This window comes from Ceratotherium simum, chromosome 20 (assembly GCF_057802395.1).
Source record: "Ceratotherium simum simum isolate JZ-2026a chromosome 20, ASM5780239v1, whole genome shotgun sequence".
NCBI lineage: Eukaryota > Metazoa > Chordata > Mammalia > Perissodactyla > Rhinocerotidae > Ceratotherium > Ceratotherium simum.
This window is the reverse complement of record NC_141919.1, coordinates 20,592,309-20,612,704: the sequence shown is the minus strand read 5'-3', so window position 1 is coordinate 20,612,704 and position 20,396 is coordinate 20,592,309. Positions and strand designations below refer to the sequence as shown.

General features: G+C 37.1%; 1 protein-coding gene across 2 annotated transcripts in view; it reads left to right on the top strand.

The window, feature by feature from the left end:
* CFAP95 (cilia and flagella associated protein 95) overlaps positions 1-18,561 on the top strand; it is a 70,908-nt gene extending 52,347 nt beyond the window's left edge. Inside the window, exons 1-4 of one of the 2 annotated variants that reach the window (XR_015555308.1) lie at positions 1,089-1,527; positions 2,077-2,134; positions 11,929-12,003; positions 18,264-18,324. Coding sequence is in view for 1 of the 2 variants with exons in the window: in XM_004440632.3 (XP_004440689.1) it covers positions 2,077-2,134; positions 18,264-18,446 (241 nt within the window). In the remaining variant the exon portion in view is untranslated. Of the gene's footprint in view, positions 1-1,088; positions 1,528-2,076; positions 2,135-11,928; positions 12,004-18,263 lie in introns of those variants that run through there. The other variant, XM_004440632.3, reaches the window with a different exon arrangement.
* Positions 18,562-20,396: the final 1,835 nt, after the last annotated feature.

Here is a 20,396-nt window from a genome sequence, read left to right as displayed (position 1 = left end):
CATGTAATCTCCACCTGATTTTGCTCCAGCATGGGCTCCATATCTTGCTCTACTGATTCAGGTTTATTTTCCCAACTACATGTAAACTGAAGTTTGTAGTCTTTTCTAGCCTCTATTGTGCTCTACACATAGGCGATTCTGTGATTTTATTTGCTTTGCTGTTGATGTGTCTGGTTTTGGAGGAGGTATATAGAGATTTGGATTTAGGGAACCAAAGGATCTAGGGATGTGTTATAATCTTGCTCTATGACTGTGAATTTGTCATTTTGTCTTTGTGATTCTGTCATTTTTTGCTCTACATATTCTATGTGTTGGTATGTTTAATGACTTAGCATTGTTGTATCTTCTTGGTGACTTGTTCCTTTCATCAGTAGGTAATAATCTTTAATAATTTTTTACTCAAAGTTGATTACATATGATATTAATATGAGAACACTAACTTGCTTTTGGTTAACACTTGTAGATATATATTTTTATATTCTTTTAGTTTCAAACTTTCTTTGAAAATAATTTTATTTTAGGTATAAAAGCACAGACTTGGACTATATAATACAATTTGATGTTCAGTGTAAGGCTGAGAAAATACTTTCACTGATGGATTTAACCCCTTTACTTTCATTGTAATTGCAAAGATATTTAATTTCATTTCTATGATTTTAATTTGTCTTACGAGCAGAAATGATTTTCTTCTCTTCTTTTTGTTCTCCTTTCCTACTTTCTGTTAGGTTGGTCTTTAAAAAAATGTCCCATTTGCTGGTTTGAAAGTTACACTTCTAATTTTTGTTCTTTTAATTGCCAGTACTCAAACTTTAGTGTGCATCAGACTTACCTAGAGGGCTTGTTAAAACACAAATTACTGAGCCCCACCCCCAGAGTTTCTAATTCAATAGATCTGGAGTGACCCAAGTATTTGCATTTCTAAGAAGTTTCCAGGTAATGCTAATGATGCTATTCTGGAAACCACACCTTGAAAACCTGTCAGGAATTGGTGGTTACCACCAGGTAAATATTAGCACCTGTAACCATTCTGAGTTGGACTGTCTTCTTGTTTTGGAATTCTTTTACTTGTTGAATTCTCTTACTTTCCCACCAGCTCAGCCATACATTAAAATGTTTAAATTTCCTTGTACCCAATATTTTTAGGTGCGAAATTCTCAGAGGAGTTTCTTTGACCATCTAGTCCCATAATCTGGCCAGGAACAGAAGTAGGGCTTTAGTTTCTCATAGGAGAAGAATTTTTTCCCCCACCCTGAGTTCCAAACAGAGAGAAACTTTCTTGCAAGTTTCCCTGGACTGGTGGCTGGAGTTTCTTTGGTTTCTTTTATGTGGAGGTACAGCCTTTACAGACTCCTGGCTGTAAGTAGGAATTTAGCTCTTTGCCTTCTGTGAAACCCAAGGCCGTGTCTCCTACCCTTGATATGCAGTTCAAACTCCAGACCCAGCCTTGGGACATCAGTTTAATCACTCCATATCATTCTAATGAGGGACATCTAATGGGACATTCTAATGGGACATCACTCATTCTGTGTGAGTATCCTCTTCATTACTAGCACCTCAGAGTTTCCTCTTTGAGTTTGGCTGTGCATGTAGATTGGGGGGGGCGTTGGTGGGGAGGATGTATTTCATCTAGGATTTCTGTGTGTTTAATGCGGTGGAGGCTGGGGAAGCCATGTAATCTCAGTCCACCTAGTTATCTTCTGTTATCTTTTCAGTTGTCATCTAGCAGAGATCATGTGGCCTAGGATCAAAAATGTTTGAGAGGCAGAAAGTGGGTGGTAAAGAGAATCCCAAAAGTCTGGAATGCACTTGAATTGAGGGATTTGGGATTAGTAGCATATCATTAGTACAGGAGAGTAGTAGGTAGTGCTGAATTGAAAGTAATTGAAGGAAGGGCCCCCTGCTGGTAGTAGGTAACAACATAAATAAGGCCTTGGATAGTTGTGGGTTTTGAAATTTTTATTGAGGCTAATCCTCCTCGAAATGTTTTTATTTCATGTAAAGTTATACCACTAAAAATTTAAAAGATCTTTCTTTTTGGAGCCATTCTTTTCTCAAATACTGACTTATCCCTCTTAGGTGTACATTGACAACATATGCTGAAGAATATGCTCCACCATATGATTATCAGCCACTTGTGAGTATAAGAGGGCTGAAAAGCCATATTCTAATACTTATTTATGTGCTTAAAATGATTCTTTACATCTAGTGTAAATAGTCAAGCTTGGGAAGAAAGGACAAATTGCTGAGCTTTATGATGTTTTATATTTATTTAGAGATATTATCTATTTGTGAGAGTCAATGGAATGTTTTATGGTTATGATTTATTTTTGGAAGTTTATAGATTTCAGGGAGAAAATATTGCAGTGTCCAAAATATATTACTTTCTTCCTCATCTTGTTTTATTGTCCCCTCCCTGAATTCAATTTATCTGGAATAAGAACCTACCTTTCTATTCATTTGTGTTGCATTGAGACATAAAAGTAAGTGGCTTAATTTAGCTCTGGGAAATGTGTGTGTTGGTAAAATATTTCCAGTTTATAACTTCAACATATTTGTACTTAAAAAATTAAACAACAGAAACAACACAAGGCTGCTTCCTATTAGTCTTGTTCTAAGAGTCTTAACCGATGTAATAGATAAGAGATTTAACTATTGAAAAAGAGGAGAAAAAAAGACATCTTCGTTTTCAGATAGTATGATTATCTTCTTAGGATAACCAAGATACTAAACTGAGAAGTTATTAGAATGAATAAGACCACTTAGTAAGGTGACTGAATACAAAATAAGTATATCAAAGACAGTATCTTTTCCTTCATATCAGCACTAACTGCTTAGTAAAGTGTAAAAGAAAAAAATACAAATTTGTGTTACTATAGCAACACAAATTTACAATACTTTTATGAGGAAAATTCTAGATCAAATTCTAGATCAAACACAATAAAGAAGGTGTGGTAGTTTGTCTCCAAAGATGGCAGACTTTCCTGTTTGCACAGGCCACTTCCCCAGCAAGAGGTGAATATCCTTCCACTTTTTGAATCTGGACTGTCAGGTGACTGATTTGATCAATAGAACACGGCAAAAGTGACCCTGTGCTAGATCTCGGCTAGCTTTAAGAAGACTGCTTCCGACTCTTGGAGCCCTGAACCACCATGTAAGAAATCTAGGCTACTCTGCTGGAGGGAGAGGAGGAACACTGATGAGCTTGACTCATGAGTGAGAAAGCCATTTTGGACGTCCAGCCTAGCTGAGCCTGGGCTGCAGCTCCAGCTGCCATCTGATTGCAACTCGCGAGAGATTCCAAGAAGAGGAGAATAATAAATTGTTGTTTGAATCAATTAAGTTTTTTGTTGTTGTTGTTTAATATGCACCCAAAGATAACAGAGACAGAAACCTCAAATACAGGGGAATAACTACCATTTTAGGGGACTGGAAAACTAATTATAAACTAAATTTATAAATTAATATAATTATTATAAAAATTCCAATGGATTTTGTTTTCTATAACAACTCTAAGATTCTAAGAATTATTTGAAAGAATAAACAGATTGAGTGTAATCAAAAGTTTTTTGAAATGGTGGCATAACCAATTTAGGGAAATAAAGGATTCATGATACTACCTTCATTATATATTATATTCTTATTTATTTTTTCTTATTAAAAAATAGCATTCAAGCCATTAAAAAAGCAAATATGACAGCTTATGGGTTAATGTGTCTTGTACACAAAGAACTCATATATATTGGCAGGAAAAATGTTAAGACCCTAGGGAAATGAGCAAAGGACATATATAAACAATTTACAAAGTAGGAAATATAATTAACTAGCTAATAAATATAGGTAAAATCCCAATTTACAAATAATAAAAGATCTGAATTAAAACAATAAGATTTATTTTGCTAATAAAATTGGCATTATTTTAAAAAATAATAATACTCAGTGGAGTGAAGATGGGGTGAGATGGGCACTTTTATCTGTTGCCAGGAAGAATGTAAATTGTTTTAATCATTCTGGAAAGGAATTTGGCAATATGTATCAATATACTATTTGATGTAATAATTCTCCTTCTAAGAAATTTCTCCAAAGAAAAATAATTCAAACTAGGGATAAAATTTATATCCAAAGAAACTCATCACTGAATTATTTATAAAGGCAAAACTTGGAAAGTACCTAATGTTTTAGTATTAGGAGCAGTACTAATTAAATATGTTATAATCATATGATGAGATACTTTATAGCCTTAATAATGTCCATAGATAGTTCTTAGTATCTTGGTAAATTTTTATTTAAGGTTAATAAAAACTTTAAGATACAAAATTGAGTGTATATTTAAGCTCTGTAAAAATGTAGAGGGAAAAACCTGAGGGACTGTCAAAATGCTAATCAAGTTGGCCATTGAATAGTGAGATTCTAGGTGATTTGCTTCATCTTTACACTTTTTAGAATTTTCCAATGCAGCATGTTATGATGGTTTATAATCAGAAAAACTACAAGGAAACAAATATATCATTTAAAAATGCAATTCAGGCTCATTTCCTTGTATACATGGGATTTAACTCCATCTCTAAACAAAAGGAAGTTGCAAGACATAACTAAAAATTTGCAAAATTCAAAGGACTAATTTCCCCATAGGCATAAATATAAAGAATGTGGGATGTATTCTCAGGGTGTATAAATCTTTAGCCATTGTGTTATATATTTGTGATTTTAATTTTTTCAGCATTAGTTCTACTATTTCTCATGTTGCTTGTTTCCACATGAGCAGCACAGCGTGCCATGGCCGTTGTTTGGCTTTATTTAGAGTTTTGTTCATTCACTTCTAAGTTCCATGCCAACGTGATTGATTTTGCGGCGTGTTTTTAGCATTGCTTCTAGCACCTCCATTTAATGAATGCTTGAGTTACATTGTTATAGGATACAAAAAATGTTTTAAATTATAATGACAGTGGATGGTTAAATAATAGTAGATTAATGACTGAACTCCAACATAGATGTTACCATGCACATAAACAAGTGTCTGATTCATAAAATACTGACAAAAGAGGGAGAATAGTTGTTACTTGCTAGAGACTTCACCATGTGGCCTTAGCATAAACACAGTTCACCATACATGGAGGCTACTGCCTTTGCACTTATGTATTTCCTGAAGAAATCTTAACGTATTTGGATTCATATTATTTCAAATTTTGTGCATGAATTGAGACCTTATTAATTTTTATATTATAGTGTCTTGCATTTGCTTAATTCATGTTTGCATAAAGTGGGACAGCATTATAGGAAGTCTAAAGGGAATGCAAGTTATCACCCCATAGCTCTAGACGTAAGTAAGGAAATACAGAGTATTAAGAAGCTATGAAATCATTTCCAATCATTTCAATCACTTCTTCAGAACTCCACCTCTTAAGCTGGATACTTATTATGGCTCATCCCAATTTCAATGAAAAATATCTTCTCTTAAAAGCTTCACCATCCTTCTCCCAAAGAACTAAAATAGAGGAAAAGTTGCAGAGAAGATACGTTAGAGGATTGGTCCAAGGCTGCCTGTTTGTAGGTATGTGAGCCTTTAGGACAGGGGCTAAGTAGCTGAGGATAATGGTGGAGAGTCGACTGAATATACTAAGGATGAGTAAGGAAAAGAATTAGTTCAGGCAGGGACTAGCAAACTCAAGAAGTTGAAGGGTCAAGGGAATGAAAATATTGAGAAAAAAGAACAATAAGCATGGCAGTAACGAAGGAGTGAGAGAACCAGAAGAATTGGAGGTAATGAGCAAATGGGATATACTGGAATTTGTTGGAATTTTGGATGTAAAACAATTCTGGGGAATGACAGAGCCCAGGATGTGGCCATGGTAGTGAGTTTCTATAGTGGAATCAAAGTCATTAACTTGAGAAGGTGAAAAAATGGTAAGCCAGAGCATTGGTTAGATTCTAAATATGGGTGTTGGAAATCAACCTACAAGACAGCAGGAAAGAAGAATGGGGCCAAAGACTGAATCAAATCACCAGTCCCTCAGTGGGAGCACTTTGGAGGATAACGGCTACTCCCAGGCCTGCAGCTGCCATTGGAGTACATCTGGTTGGTCATTATCAAGTGTGAAGTACCATTTTGTTTTCCTAAATAGAGCTGCCCATTGAATTATCTTTCCAGGCATATGAGTAGCTTTAAACCAAAAAGTGTTGCATATCCTAGTTCATTCAGGGATCAAAAGCTGAGGAAGTTTTTAATAGAGAATTATGTTTTAAAGTTGGCACGCATTCCAAATTGACCACAAGGGGTCTGTTCAGTGTTGCATAGTAGGTAAGAAAAGAGGCTACATCTGTTTGACATCATTCCCAACAATGGCAAAACTGGCCTGTCCTGCCACTCGGGCTCTATGCACTGGTATGGATATAGCATTGTTAAAATAGCGATATTTCTGTGCTGATTGGAAATTCGCTGTGGCCTTGAGTCCCCCAGAACCCTGCCACTTGAGTAGCCTCAGCCTCTCCCCTGGACTCCCAGGACCCAGGATTGCATGATGGCTTTCCTGGGCCCTAAGCACTTGCCCCTTCGTGAGCTCTTTCTTCCATTAAAGAAAAAAAATTAAACAATATATTTTACAACTGCGTCAGTATAAAGACAAATATAATCCAAATTGGATTGTATTGTTTTGGGAGGGGATTTAAAGGCTCATTACAGAAATATGTTTCTTAGGCTATATTTCTCATTGGCATTTTGTAAAGATTACCCATCTTTTTTCCCTTTTACACTGTTTGTCTCCTTGCCTATTTATGACTATGTTATTGTATTTTATGGCCATGTTATGTGACCACGTTACTGTTAACCCTCCTGAAATTATTACAAATATACCAATGAGTGTTATCACACAAAACTAAACCACGTAATACTCATTTTTTTCTGGGAAATACTTTTGGACTTTTATATCCTATTTTAAGCAAAATTTTCTGTACAGTAGCTGCCATTGGTTTCTGCCCTGAGATGTTTGTGGATATTAAATTACCAGCATCGTTTCCTGGCTTAGCTATAAGTCTCTATCATTTAATAGAGTTAGTTTTCCAAAATGGCATCTGCATTATTTTATTGTGGTAAAATATACATCATATAAAATTTACTGTTTTAGCCCTTTTTTATTGTACAATTTAGTGGCACTAAGTATACTCACATTGTTGTTATATTTATTTTGAAAATTCTGATTTTAAAGAAAATGAAAACATTTTTGTGGGCTCCTAAAAGTACTGTGAGCCCTAGCCACCTGTGCCTCATGGCTGATTGGGCCCAGCCTGGACCTTCTGGAAGTTTAACATCTGCCTGACCAGGGGCCTATAAGACTGGCCCACTCTGACTGGCCAGTGTGTACTGATTGATAAATACTTTGAGTATCATCCCAGACCACAGTGCACCTTGGCTAGGAGTCAGAGGTGGGCAGCATCATTAGAAACCCTTTATTGTTCAATTAGGCTCCTTCACATGACAGACACTCACCAAAGGCTGGAATTGCCTTTAGTTTTCTGCTTCCTAGGAAGGGATGCCTACCAGGGGCCTCAAAAAGAAGATAAGGGAAAGAATGACTTGCTGAAAAACACTAAGAGCTGGGACAGAAAGTGAATCTAGAATAGATTGAGGTCGGAAATATCACTTGTCTGAACTACGTTGACTTTCATTCCCACTTCTTTTTAAGTCCCTCTCTTTGTATCTTTGCTCCATTCTGTGTCCACATGATCTTCCTTAATTTCATCCCAGCATACACAGTCCTTTTCCTTTTTTCTTGTTCTTTTTTTTGTGTGTGGTTCTGTTTTAAAAACATAATAGCATGAAAGGTTGTGCAATGTAAATCTGGCCACGTGAAATAATCATGTATAAACCTTGTGGTCTAGAATAAAGTGTGGTTTTTCCAAACTTTTATCCAGAAAATTAAGGCTGAAATTTAACTAGGTAATGTTCCAGACTCCATGATATATCTTCATGACTTATTAGTACTGCTTTTCTTTTTACTGCATCTTAATATATCTACTATTTAATTTTCTCTTTGTTGTCCTGTTAATGTTCTGACTCAATATCTACTAACAAAAGAATAATGGCCATTTGCTGAATATGTTTATCTTATTATGTATTATTGACTGAAATGAAGTGAAAGAGAGTTTTAGATTCTTCTGCAAATGAGGTAGTGGTGGGGGGGTGGAATTGGAGAAGAAGGAAGGGGTCGTGTGGTTGTACCTCGTATTTTTTCATCAATGTCAAGGTGTTCCAAAACGCTGCTAACCGGCATTAGTTAACCATGGAAACAGCCCTCTATTATTTGGGTTCAGAAGGAGATGGTGGCCTTCCCGAACCTAAAATCATACCTGAAAGATCTCAGTGTATGTTGTACATATGTGTGCTGACCTTATATGTATACATGTAGGCATGATTTTGTAGTTCATAGGCAGACACTTTTTGTTCTAAGTCTCATGGCATTCTGCCAGCACTAAGGGACCACATTTTCTAGGCCCCAGTTTCAACCTCAGGATTTGCTGGCAGTTCTCATGTAGCTCCACAGGGCTTCCACAGCTTCCCCAGCTGATACAATAGGATTTGCCTTTTGAGGGAAAATATATAGTTGCTGGTAGAAAGAGATAGAAATAGAACAAATAGGAGATAGGTATGATAGATATCCTTTCTATCTTCCTATCTTCCTATCTTCCTTCCTTCCTTCCTTCCTTTCTTCCTTTCTCTCTTTCTTTCTCTCTCTCTCTCTCTCTCCCTTTCTCTCTTTCTCTCTCTCTCCCTCTCCCTCTCCCTCTCTCTCTCTCTTTCCTTCCTTCCTTTTCTTTCTTTCTCCTATTGGTTCTGTTTTCTCTGGGAATGCTCATTGATATAGACAGAGTACTCTTTAGAAACTCTTGGCTCTCAAATTCTACGATTTGATTTGATTTGATTCTCTCTCTTTGATCCTATCCCATCCTAATAGTTATTTGTTTATGACCAAGTAATCTTTTTGATTAAGTACCTTGGCAGACATTTAGTTCAAGTCTATTTGGAAATTAGGAGATAAATATTCTGACTCCTGCTCATTTCATATGTCACCAACAGTTGAAAAATTGTGGGTCTTGATTCTCAGGAAACTCAGATTCTCAAGTATGTTTTAGTGTTGTGGTTCTTTTCGTAGAAAGAACCTTGTTTCCTCTAAAACTATACCTTTATCTTATATTGCCTTCTGAAGTTAAGTAATCACGATCTCCTTTTTGTTTCTGTGTCAAGTCATAAAAGCTCGGTTCTATTTCAGGAACTTGTGATTATGGGAGATTTTATTTTCTTCCCTTTGATTATCTTTAATTCCTACAGTGAACATATCTGATTTTGTAAAGAAGAAAAAAAATTAAAAAAAACCTGGGCCTCAAATTTATACCTAACTACACCATTATAAATATAAACCGTGGCAGACATCTTCACATAATATAGACTGAAGAATAAGAAAAATGATATTTATTTTTTATATAATTAAAATGATAGGACCAATCAAAATTTGTGCATAGGAAAGAAAAATGTGTCAGTAGCTAAGGTTTAATAGTGAATTGCTTAGTTTTTGATGCTGGCCATTCTAAAGTTTGTATGATATCAATCTTTAAAAGTCAGCTTATTTGATGAAGTGATTGTTCATATAGATCTCCATATTTGTCTTTGTGATGACTAGATGCAATGATGTAGATATTTAGATTTATATCTATGACCCTAACTTCCTTGCACTTACCATGACTATTTTCCTTTAGTTGTATTACCTGTATTTGTTACAAATGCTTTCCATTGTAAAATCTTATGGAATAAAAGGGGGTAAATGTTTCTTAAATATGTAACAAAAACATATCCAACTAGTTACATGTTTATTATAGCTATATTTTCCAGTTACTCTATGTCTGTAATGCAATCACTGGGAGAAAAAATATCCAATAGACATGAAATCATTTTAAAAGTGGTGAAGGAAATGAATGAAGGGATCTGTCTGAGATGCCTATCTCCCGTGATCCCAGGGTTGATAAAGGAGATTTGGCTGTAGAGGAACTGTTCTTTTCCTCCCACATCACTCTGCATGTGTGCTTAGAATACAACCTTGTTAGGGGTGGGCAAGTCTTCAGTCAAGTGCATATAAGTGCTAAGGAAGTTTATACATGATATGTAATGAAAATAATGAAACAAAGTATCACAGCTATCTACTTTTATATCTACTTTAATTCCATCCAATGTGACATTCACATAAATAAACTTGCTGCCTCAAATACCTTTTTAAGAGTAAATGGAATATCCTGAATGAGCACACTTATAGGCATGCTGGGGAAGAATGGTCTTTGCTGTATGACTGCCAGGTGGCTAATAGCTTTCTGTAATGGTGGACACAAGGTTAGTTTGCAGTGACTGATTTGGCCAGGAAACATAGCCCATTATGCATTTTTATGGATGATCTGGATGAAGGAATTGAGACTATGCTTTCAAATTATAATATTAGATTAGGCAGAGTTACTGATGTTCCATAAGGCAGGCCTAAAGCTGAAGATGACCTTGAAAAATAAAACTATCAAAAATGAAAGGTCCTAAAGAAAAGGGATGAAATCAAATAAGAGTAAGTATAACCATGAAACAGTCCCTTGGAAGATTGGGAAAAACTAGGTGAGGACTGGGTATATGGTTGACTAAGAAACATCAACATCATTTTATTCTGAAAAAAGTTTGGGAGATAATGGTGCTTAGAGTAAGAATATAGCATCCAAGGGGCGGTAGGGATGGGGGTGGGGAGGGGATTGGGATCTAAGGGTAAGATACCCATCGCTTAAAAATACATTGATACGTTTTACTGACACAGGTGGTAGAACCGTATTCCATTTGTCTTTCATAATAAGGGAGGGTCCACTGGGGGACCCACTCACCAAGAGGATCCTCCTGTAACATCCTAACCTGTCTTTCTGTGATCTGTTAAAAAGAAGAAGGAAGAGAAAGAGAAAAAAAGGAAGAAGAAAGCTTTCTTAACTTTAAGGCAGATTTTCCCCATCATGATTCTCTTGCTGCGTCTTTAGTGCTGCCTATTTCTACAGGGCCTGTCTGCCCTCAGCGTTCCTTTCTCTAACACTCTTTTCCATCTTTTATAAGGATGTTTCTTTCCACTTTCTCAACCCTTCCCTGAAACAACACACTCAAAAATGATGAGACTGATTCTTACAGTTGGTTGTGTTCTGTCAGGTCTTGCGCTCTGCGATGCTTCTTTGAAAGTGAGAAATTGTTGGCTACCACTGCATTCTTCTACCTCCCTCTCCCTTCAGAATCTATGACATTGCAACACTCTCTCCTTCTCTGTCCTTCATGGCTTCTTTATGGACCCAACCATGGGTGTCCCTAAGATTTGGGCCCCAGTACCCTTTTCTTCTCATTTTACACAATCTCAGAGAATTAATCCACTCCCATGGCTCCCCAACCATCACTTTTTTGGGGTAACTTATTTTATGTAATTTCAAATTTATAGGAAAGTTGCAAGAATAGCACAAGGAGCTCCCATATAATCTTTACCCAGAGTCACCAGTTGTTTACCATTTGAGAGTAGGCTGGAGACACTGTGCCTTTTACCTCTAAATAGTTCAATGTGTATTTCCTAAGAACAGGGACATTTAGCTATGGTAAAGTTTTCAACCTGGAAAATTGGTACAGTGTAATTATGTAATCCATAGTCCATATTCAAATATCATCCATGTTCTCCATAATGTTCTTTATAGGTATTTTTCCCCAGCCAATGATCACTATTGTGCATAGGGCACTGACCTTTCTTCAGGCCATCTGTCCCACAGTACCACCTTCCAAACAAAGATTTTATACTGCTGTCATCTCAAATTAAAAATGTCTAAAATGTGGCTCATCATTTCCCCCCTGAAACAAGTCCTCCTCCATCTCCATGTCTTTCTTATTCTTTTTAGTGATGTTAAAACTCTCCCAGCCATCCAGGTTTGAAGCTGTGGATCGTCTTTGGTTCTTTATCCCCAGTTAGCCAGGTAAGTCCTTGAAGTTCTTCCTGTGAAATGTCTCTTCCAGTCTGGCTCTGCATAAGCAGTTGTGTGCTGATGCCCACCCATTCCACACCTCAGACACATTCTTCCAGGTGCCCTCATCTCCATCAAGGGCTCACAAAAAGCTTACAGTGACTGTCCTATGTTAAGGGAACTTTGTCAGAACTCAGGGCTTGTGTAGCACCAGAATAGTGGACCAGCCAACAACACCGTGTGGTAATTCATGAATCTGTTTCTGTATACAATCTCTAAACACTTTTTCCCACCCCCACTAAATAGATGTTGAACAAACATTTAAATACTATGTTAGGGTGTTGAAAATATAGCAACTGTCTGCAACTCACATATGCAGAGGAAATGTGTCTAACTAATAACTGGCCTTCTTCCCGAACCCCCTACCAGTGGGAAAATACTAACTCTTCAATCCATTTAAAGCTTAGTCCGATTCCATAATTTAAATAGTTCCTATAGGAAGTGTTTAATTTCCTTTAAAAAAAAAAAAACTCACTTTCTCAGAGATCCTCTCTCATCCCATTTGCAGAAAAAAGCTAACATAGCGGAACTGAGACTGCTATTCGTTAAAAATCTGCTTGCAAGGTTGGCCCTAGTTGGCATCTAGAAACTTGGCTTTCTGGATAAGAATTCCCTAATAAGAATGGCTCCCTGTGCCTAAACTGTGCAAACAATGTGGTTTGTGCTGAATACCTGCTTTCCTTCTGGGAGTCTGAAATTTTGGTATGTGCCAGGCAGAGAGTGCCTACATGACCAGCCCCCAAGGAAAACCTTGGCTACTGAGTCTCTAGAAATCTCCCCCAATAGACAGCATTTCACAACTCATTGCTGGGGGAACTAAGCGCATCCTATGTGACTCACTGTGAGAAGACTCTTGGAAGTTTGCACTTGGTTTCCTCTGGACTTCAACCCATGTGCCCTTTCCCTTTGCTGATTTTGCTTTGTAGCTGTTTGCTGGACTACATCATAGCCTCACGTACAAGTATATATTGAGTCCTATGAGTCCTCCTAGCAAATCGTTGAACCTAGTGGTGGTGTTGGGAACCCCAATACACTCTATTTTTCTCCCTGTGGGAGACTGTTATTTTCTCACAATGGCTGCAACATGTGTGCTGCCATCCCACATGCTCCTATAATGTGGTTTTGACACTCCTCCCGTTGAGAGGCAGAGTCCATGTTACCTCCTCTAGAATCTGGGTGAACTGTGGCGATGGTGGAAGTGATGCTATGTGACTTCTGAGGGTAGGCAATAAAAAGCAATACAGTTACATTCTGGTTCTCTTTGTGCCATCCTTGTTCTTAGAATCCAGTTACCATGCATGAGGAAGCCCAAACAGGCACATGGAGAGGACCTGTGTAGTTGTTCCAGTCAACAGCCTAGCTGAGGTCCCAGCAGATAGCCAGCATAACTACCAGTTGGAATGAGAGAGATTTCTAGCCCCAGCTCACAAGTTGCCTCCAGCTTTCAAGTCTTCCCAGCTGAGGCCCCAGATACTGTGGAACAGTGAGATGCTGTCTTTGCTGTACCCTTTCCAAATTCCTGACCCAAAGAATCTGGAAATGGTTATTGTTTTATGTACTATCAATGGGTTGGCCTGTTATGCAGCAGTAGTAACTCTAATTCTCCCTAAGATGGCGTCCAGGTATATGGAGAGAGGGATGTGATTTAGTATCCTGATGCCAGAGGAGAAGAGTAGGCTTTTTTGTGTGGTGTTCTCTGCCTGTTCTGGTCTCTGGGTGGTATCCCTATTCCACCTGATTCTCTGGGCTTAGTTGGAGCCCAGATGACATGTCTGGGATGACTCAGCCTCATTTCCACTCCAACAGATACTATAGATCCCACGGAAGCTTTCTGTGACTGCCATTCAGTCCCAGCTCCAATGTTCTGCTCTGCAGCCCCTGTTAGCAATCCCCTCTGTGGACTTGCAGCTACTTCAGGATCTTGTCTATGGCACAGGATATCAAAAGTGGCTCAGGATTGATGATTCTCAGAGCCTCTTTCTGCCTGACCATGCTTCTTTACCTGCTTGCATGGGGTTGTGCCCCAGGCAAATGAAAGTGCAGCCTGAGAGGTGGTCTGTTTCAGGAGTTCTCATGAGGGATGGGGGCCAGGAGACCCTCTATGACTTTCTGCCATTATTCTTATGTATCTAATGCACTTCTCTCCATCCAGGTCAAAGGGACTCTGCCTGATTAAAGTCTAGGGATAGCAAAATTTGGAAATACCAAAATTGGGCTCTTTCTGCTATCCTACTTCCTTCTTTTCCCTTATTTTCTCCTTCCTACAATTCCCCAGACTCTTCCCTATCTTCCTTCTCTCCATTCCAATTCATGGTTAAGCCTTAATGGCAAAGGATATTTTTTCTGTACATTTGGAGAACTCTATGATCTGAGTCTTCCAGGTTTGGCCATTGATATTCTAAAGTCCTCAAGATTGTGAGTTGGATTACAAGGCTATTGTCTTGCTGGAAAAAATCCTGTTTTGCATGTTAGAAGCTGATATTACTTTACTCTTTGCTTGCCATTTTTTCTGAAACAAATTTTGATCTCCCCTTGGGCAAATTGGTGGTTACCCACACCGAAAGGGGAAAACTACTAATAATTTTGAAATGATTACCCCCTGTATACTTAGTTTGGGTGGTACACTAAATTACTTGCTCGTCCAAGCCTCCCACCATCTCAGTTTGGCTTTGGGTCTGAGCCGCAGTCAATATCAAGGTCCTTTAAGTTGGTTCTTAGTGCAACTGCTTTCTTCTGTTCTATTTCATGCCTTTTGTATTAAACTTTGAACAACATACTTCCTCTGCTTTCTTATAATAATTATATCCTGCAGGTTCCTAATAGTTTGTTCTTCTTTTTGAAAACCTGCTTTGTTCACCTATTCCATATTTGCATGCTTCTGATTCCTGATTATATGCTTAGTCACAAATTTACTGTTTGCCTTTACTCCTACTATTTATATTTGCCCTGCTCCCTTGGTTTTGACTTATTTCCTTGCTCTGACTCTCAGTATCTCAGTGTTCCAATATTGCAGATTATTCAGGTACACATTAGTTAGGATGCTTCTAGTAGGTTGTACAAAACCCAACTCAAGCCAGATCAGACAATAAAAGCAATTTATTGGCACACATTTTCTGAAAAGTCAGGCTTCAGGAAAGGATTGAAACAGCAATGTCATCATACTACTTATTGACTCTCAGATCTGCCTTTTATGGCATTGGTTTCATGCTAGACTGGTTGTAGGAGGGCTGCCAGTAGCAACCTGGGCTAGGTGTTCCCTCCTTTATGTCCAATAGTGGAAGAAATGTTTCTTTCCCCTAAACCATTGAACAAAAGTCTTGGGCTTAACTTTGTTTGGATAAACTCAAGTCACATGCCCGACCCGGAATCAATCACCATCATTGAGAGTAGAGTGAGATTATCCTGATTGTCTTAGGCCAGTTAAATTCTGCCCCTAGAGCTGGGAGTGGGTCAGTCTACCTAAATTGCATGGCTGCTACACGATGGGAAATGGAAGAAGTGGAATCAGGGTGAGCTGGAGTCATGTCTCAAAGTTTGCGTGAGCTGATTATGCTCATGTCTTCCCAATTCAATGTTCACTGACCTCCCTTTGGTAGCTAGAAGTCAGTCATAGTGGGAAAATCTATGCCACAGAAATTCGAAGATTTTACAAATAAGTTATGTGGGGATTTTTTTTAGTGGGGGGAGAGCTGGTTTACCAATACACCTCTGATAATGGAAGGCACTCAATTTTATGTGTGTTAATAGGCAACAATCTCAACCAGTTTTCCTAACTTCAGAATTACTCCTATTTAGCCGCTTTAAAAAAAAAATAGCAGCTTTACTGAGGTATAATTCACATGCCATAAAAATTCACCCTTTTAAAGTGTACAATTCAGTGATTTTTAGTATATCCATGGGGTCATACAATCACCACCACAACCAATTTCACAACATTTTCATCACCCCAAAAAGAAACTCCATACCCTTTGTATTGTATCCAATAGGATATATATATATATATGTGGAAAGAGATTTATTATAAAGAATTGGCTCACACAATATGGAGGCTGAGAAGTCCCACAATCTGCTGTCTGCAAGCTGGAGACCCAGGAAAGCCGGTGCTGTAATTCAGTCCAAGTCTGAAGGCCTGAGAAACAGGAGTACCAAGAGCAGGATAAGATTAATATCTCAGCTCAAGCAATCAGGCAGGAAGGGGCCAAATTCTTCCTTCCTCTGCCTTTTTCTTCTATTCAGGCCCTCAGTGGATTGAAAATGCCCACCCACATTGGGGAGGGCAAACTGCTTTATGAGTCCAACAATTCAAATGCTAATTTCATTGGAAATACTCTCACAGACACAGCCCAGAAATAATGTTTAGCCAAATATCTAAGTGCCCCGTAATCCAGTCAAGTTGACACATAAAATTAGCCGTCACACCCATTAACAGTCACTCCTTATTCCTCCGCCTCGCCCATTCCCTTGAAAAGTTACTTTCTGTCTCTGTGGACTTACCTATTTTGGACATTTCCATACAATGTGTGGTCTTTTGGTTTAGCTTCTTTCACTTAGCATGATGTTTTCAAGGTTCCTCTATGCTATAGCGTCTATCAGTGTTTTATTCCTTTTATTGCCAAATAGTGTTTCATTGTGTGGTTAGACCACATTTTGTGTATCTGTCTATCAACTGACGACATATGAGTTGTTGAGATGCAATTCTACTCACAGTTCTGGAATCCAGTCCTTTCTACCTTCATTCAGTCTTTAGTAACTTCTGCTGCCAGAATCCTTTTCCTAAAACATCATATTTAATCTCGTCACTCACCTCATCAAAATAAGTCATCCTTTCTGCCTAGGAGATGCTAAAGGAACACGTTGACCTTACATTTGAAGCTCTCTTCAGTTTGACTGGGGCTGGGGTAAGAATGAGCAGATCCTGTCTCCCTCTGGGGGGCAGTTTGGGTCAGTGATGCTCAAATCTCATTTAAAGGGCCTCTACGTGACCAAAAACAAACACACACACAAACCCCAAAAGAAATAGAACCCAACAACAAAAAGCAAAAGCCCAAACTATATAGAAAGTGACACAGATATTATGTAGATTTAGGATTTTATTGTTTATATTTCTTTTCATCTCTTAATTATTAAGAATTTCATGATGGTCCTGGAGGGATAATGGGTCTTACAGTCAGACAACTAGTTTGGAGTCCTGGCTGAGTTACTTAATATCACCATTCTTTAAATTCTCTCCTGAGATTTTAAGCAAATGATCTTTTCTTGTATGTAAAGTGGAAGTAGTAATCCCTACATCAGAGCCCTGTTATGGATTAAAAGATATAAATACTCAGCCAGCTTGCCCACCCCATAATAGGCACTCAGTAAATAAATAGATACTATAATGATTGTTATGGTTGAACATATGGTTAAATTTTTCAATTATTTTCAATAAAGTCAACCTAAGATCAGAACTATTTTGGTGTTCTTTCATTGTTTTATAGTTTGGGTGATTTCAATATTGTCTTAGTGCTTTAAAATTAGTACCAATTTAAAGCAGAAATTAGATAATCAGTTCAAGGGCTTTATGTTCCTTGTCTGCCATTACCCTTGATGTAATCTGAAAGAATCAATATTTCCTTTGGGAAATGGTCAGTGATAGTGTCTTGTTTTATTGCAATAGAAGCTTTTATGAAGTGCTTTAAGGATAAATACCTTAAACATTATATTGGGTTAGACTGAGGTAAGTTTCTCATAGGAATGAATCTTTCAGCTTGGTATTTATTGGCTAGTATGACTTGATACCAATTGTTAGAGATATAACTGAAGATATTATTCTTTGGAATGATTATAACATTAATTTAAAAAAATGTATGGAGTGATAGGTAAATTGTAATTGTTTTGGTCTTATGTAGATGATCATAAAGTTTAGGTTGTTCTTTATGCTGTATATTTATGGTTTAAAAAAATTTTACATGTAAAATAATTTATCTTTTTACTTTTATAAATAAAACAACCATGAAGTAGATTCTCCTTTCAGAATTAGAAGTACTTATAAATGCAATAGCTATTTTTTTCATTGAAGCATTTGTAATTTGAAAGGTTAAATTAATCAATTGTTTGAAAATTAAACTTGGATCATGATAATACTAACACATTGAAGATCAACTTTTGTAAATCACTCCTTTTCATATATCTCAGCCATTCAATATTATTTCTCTTTTCTCCCCTCCCCATAGGATTATCCTTGTCAAGATGATTATTCAATAGTCCACAGAAAATGTCGTTCTCAGTTCACAGATCTAAATGGTTGCAAAAGATTTGGCATCAACACTTGGCATGACGAGAGTGGGATTTATGCTAATTCATATGTAAAACAAAAACTCTACCCATTAACTGGTGGTCCTATTGTCCCCTTTTAAAATAATGTATGGAATCAGATTTTCTAATAATGGATGTAACAGTTGATGATTTTCTATCCTAATAAATGCAGTGGAAATGTTACTATAGTAGGTTCCTTTAAAAATAAAATCTTATACTCTAGACCAGTGTGTATATATCCTTCTTTTCATAAGCTACTCTGGTGCTTTCCAAAGTTTAGTATGTGTACCACTATACAACACAATTCTAGATGGTACTTGGTGGAATTTTATTTTATTTCATTATATTTATGGACTGTGTATTTATTTAAATTTTTATTGGAAAAATGCATAAAGCTAGCATAATCAAGCTTATGATTGCTTAGGGTGTGGCTAATTTTTAAAAAGTGGGCTAATTTAAGTTCCACTTTTAAGTGATAAAGATATAGGTGGTACTCAGATTTGACGTGATACTTCAAATGGCTGAAGTTTGGGCAATACTGGCCCTATAATAATGGGGTGTGTGTGTGTGTGTGTGTGTGTGTGTTTGGGGGAGTGTGTCTGTTTATAGACTTTGATTTATCTATGGTGGCTAGCTGCACTGTGTTATTTATTCAGCATAGTGTTTTTCCTTACTCAAGATAATATTTTTTGAGTGTATTGGATAGCAGAAATGCAAACAGAAGCTTAGTGAAACTTGAGGGGTTTGATGGGAAAGTCCAATCGTCTAGTGTTAGATTTAGAAGAAATCTTAGCAGTTGTTTTGACTCACCTTCCTGTTTTACAGACGACCAAACAGAGACCCACAAAGGTTTAAGTAGGTTACCCACGGTTACATAAATAGCAGATTCTTTTGATCTTTTGGTTCAGTTGATCTTTGAGGTGCATTTGAACTTTTATTTCTTCCGAGAATGGGTTTAATTATTTGGTCAGACTAGGCTAAATTTACTTTCATTATTTTTCTTTAAAAAATAAATTCATGAAATAGCATTTCATGATAAATACTAATTTAGCACAGCTTCCAACTCTTGATTAGCAAAATATGGAAAAGACTATAAACTTTGTGAGTGGATAAATGATAATTAATAAAGAAAATGTGGATATGCCATGTAAGCAATCACCAGCAGAGTTTTAGTATAATTTCTTGCTTCTTTCAAGTATGTGTCTGTATATATACACACACACAAATATATATTTTATATGCATAAATATGTATATTATATATAATGTTAATTTTTTATATATTGCCTATTCTACTGGATACCTACCTAGAGTTACCTTTCCTTCCACAGACTACAAATTCAAGTTTAATCACTCCTAACACTCATTAACATATCTAGGGTAGACAGTTGTGTGACGTATGCAAATCTGGATGTCAAAGTACTCATCATTTGATTTTTTTCTTTTTGAAAGGAAAAAAATCTTAATGGCCATACTATTACCTTTGAACAATGCCTGGTACCTGGAAAATAGAATAAAATTCACCTACTTTAGCAGGAATTCTATATTGTCACAATGACTAATACCACATTTTGCATAAATGACCTGAGTCTGCCATGAGGGATCAACTTAGAAATCCTAGAAATCCGCTTTGGTTTGGTTAGCAGGAGAATGAAATAAGAGAGATTGTATTTAAACTACTCAAGTAAAATGGTGCATGGAAATAAAGATTACAGCCAGGGTTTGTCCCATTCCAAGTACTCAGTTGCCATCCATGAGTGAATGAGTGAATGTTGGATGGAATGAACTCTACAACATTACTCTGAAACCTAAATCTTTTAGGTGTAAGTATTTTGTATTGATTTGGATTTCTTTAGATAAATGCTTCAATGTTTCATCATACCAGTATCAAAGACCATTTCAAACAAGAAAAACTGGACAGAAATAGAACAAAGAATCCTAAAATTTATATGGAACAACAAAAGACCCCGAATAGCTAAAGGAATCCTGAGAAAAAAGAACAAAGCTGGAGGTATCACACTCCCTGATTTCAAAATATACTACAAAGCTGTA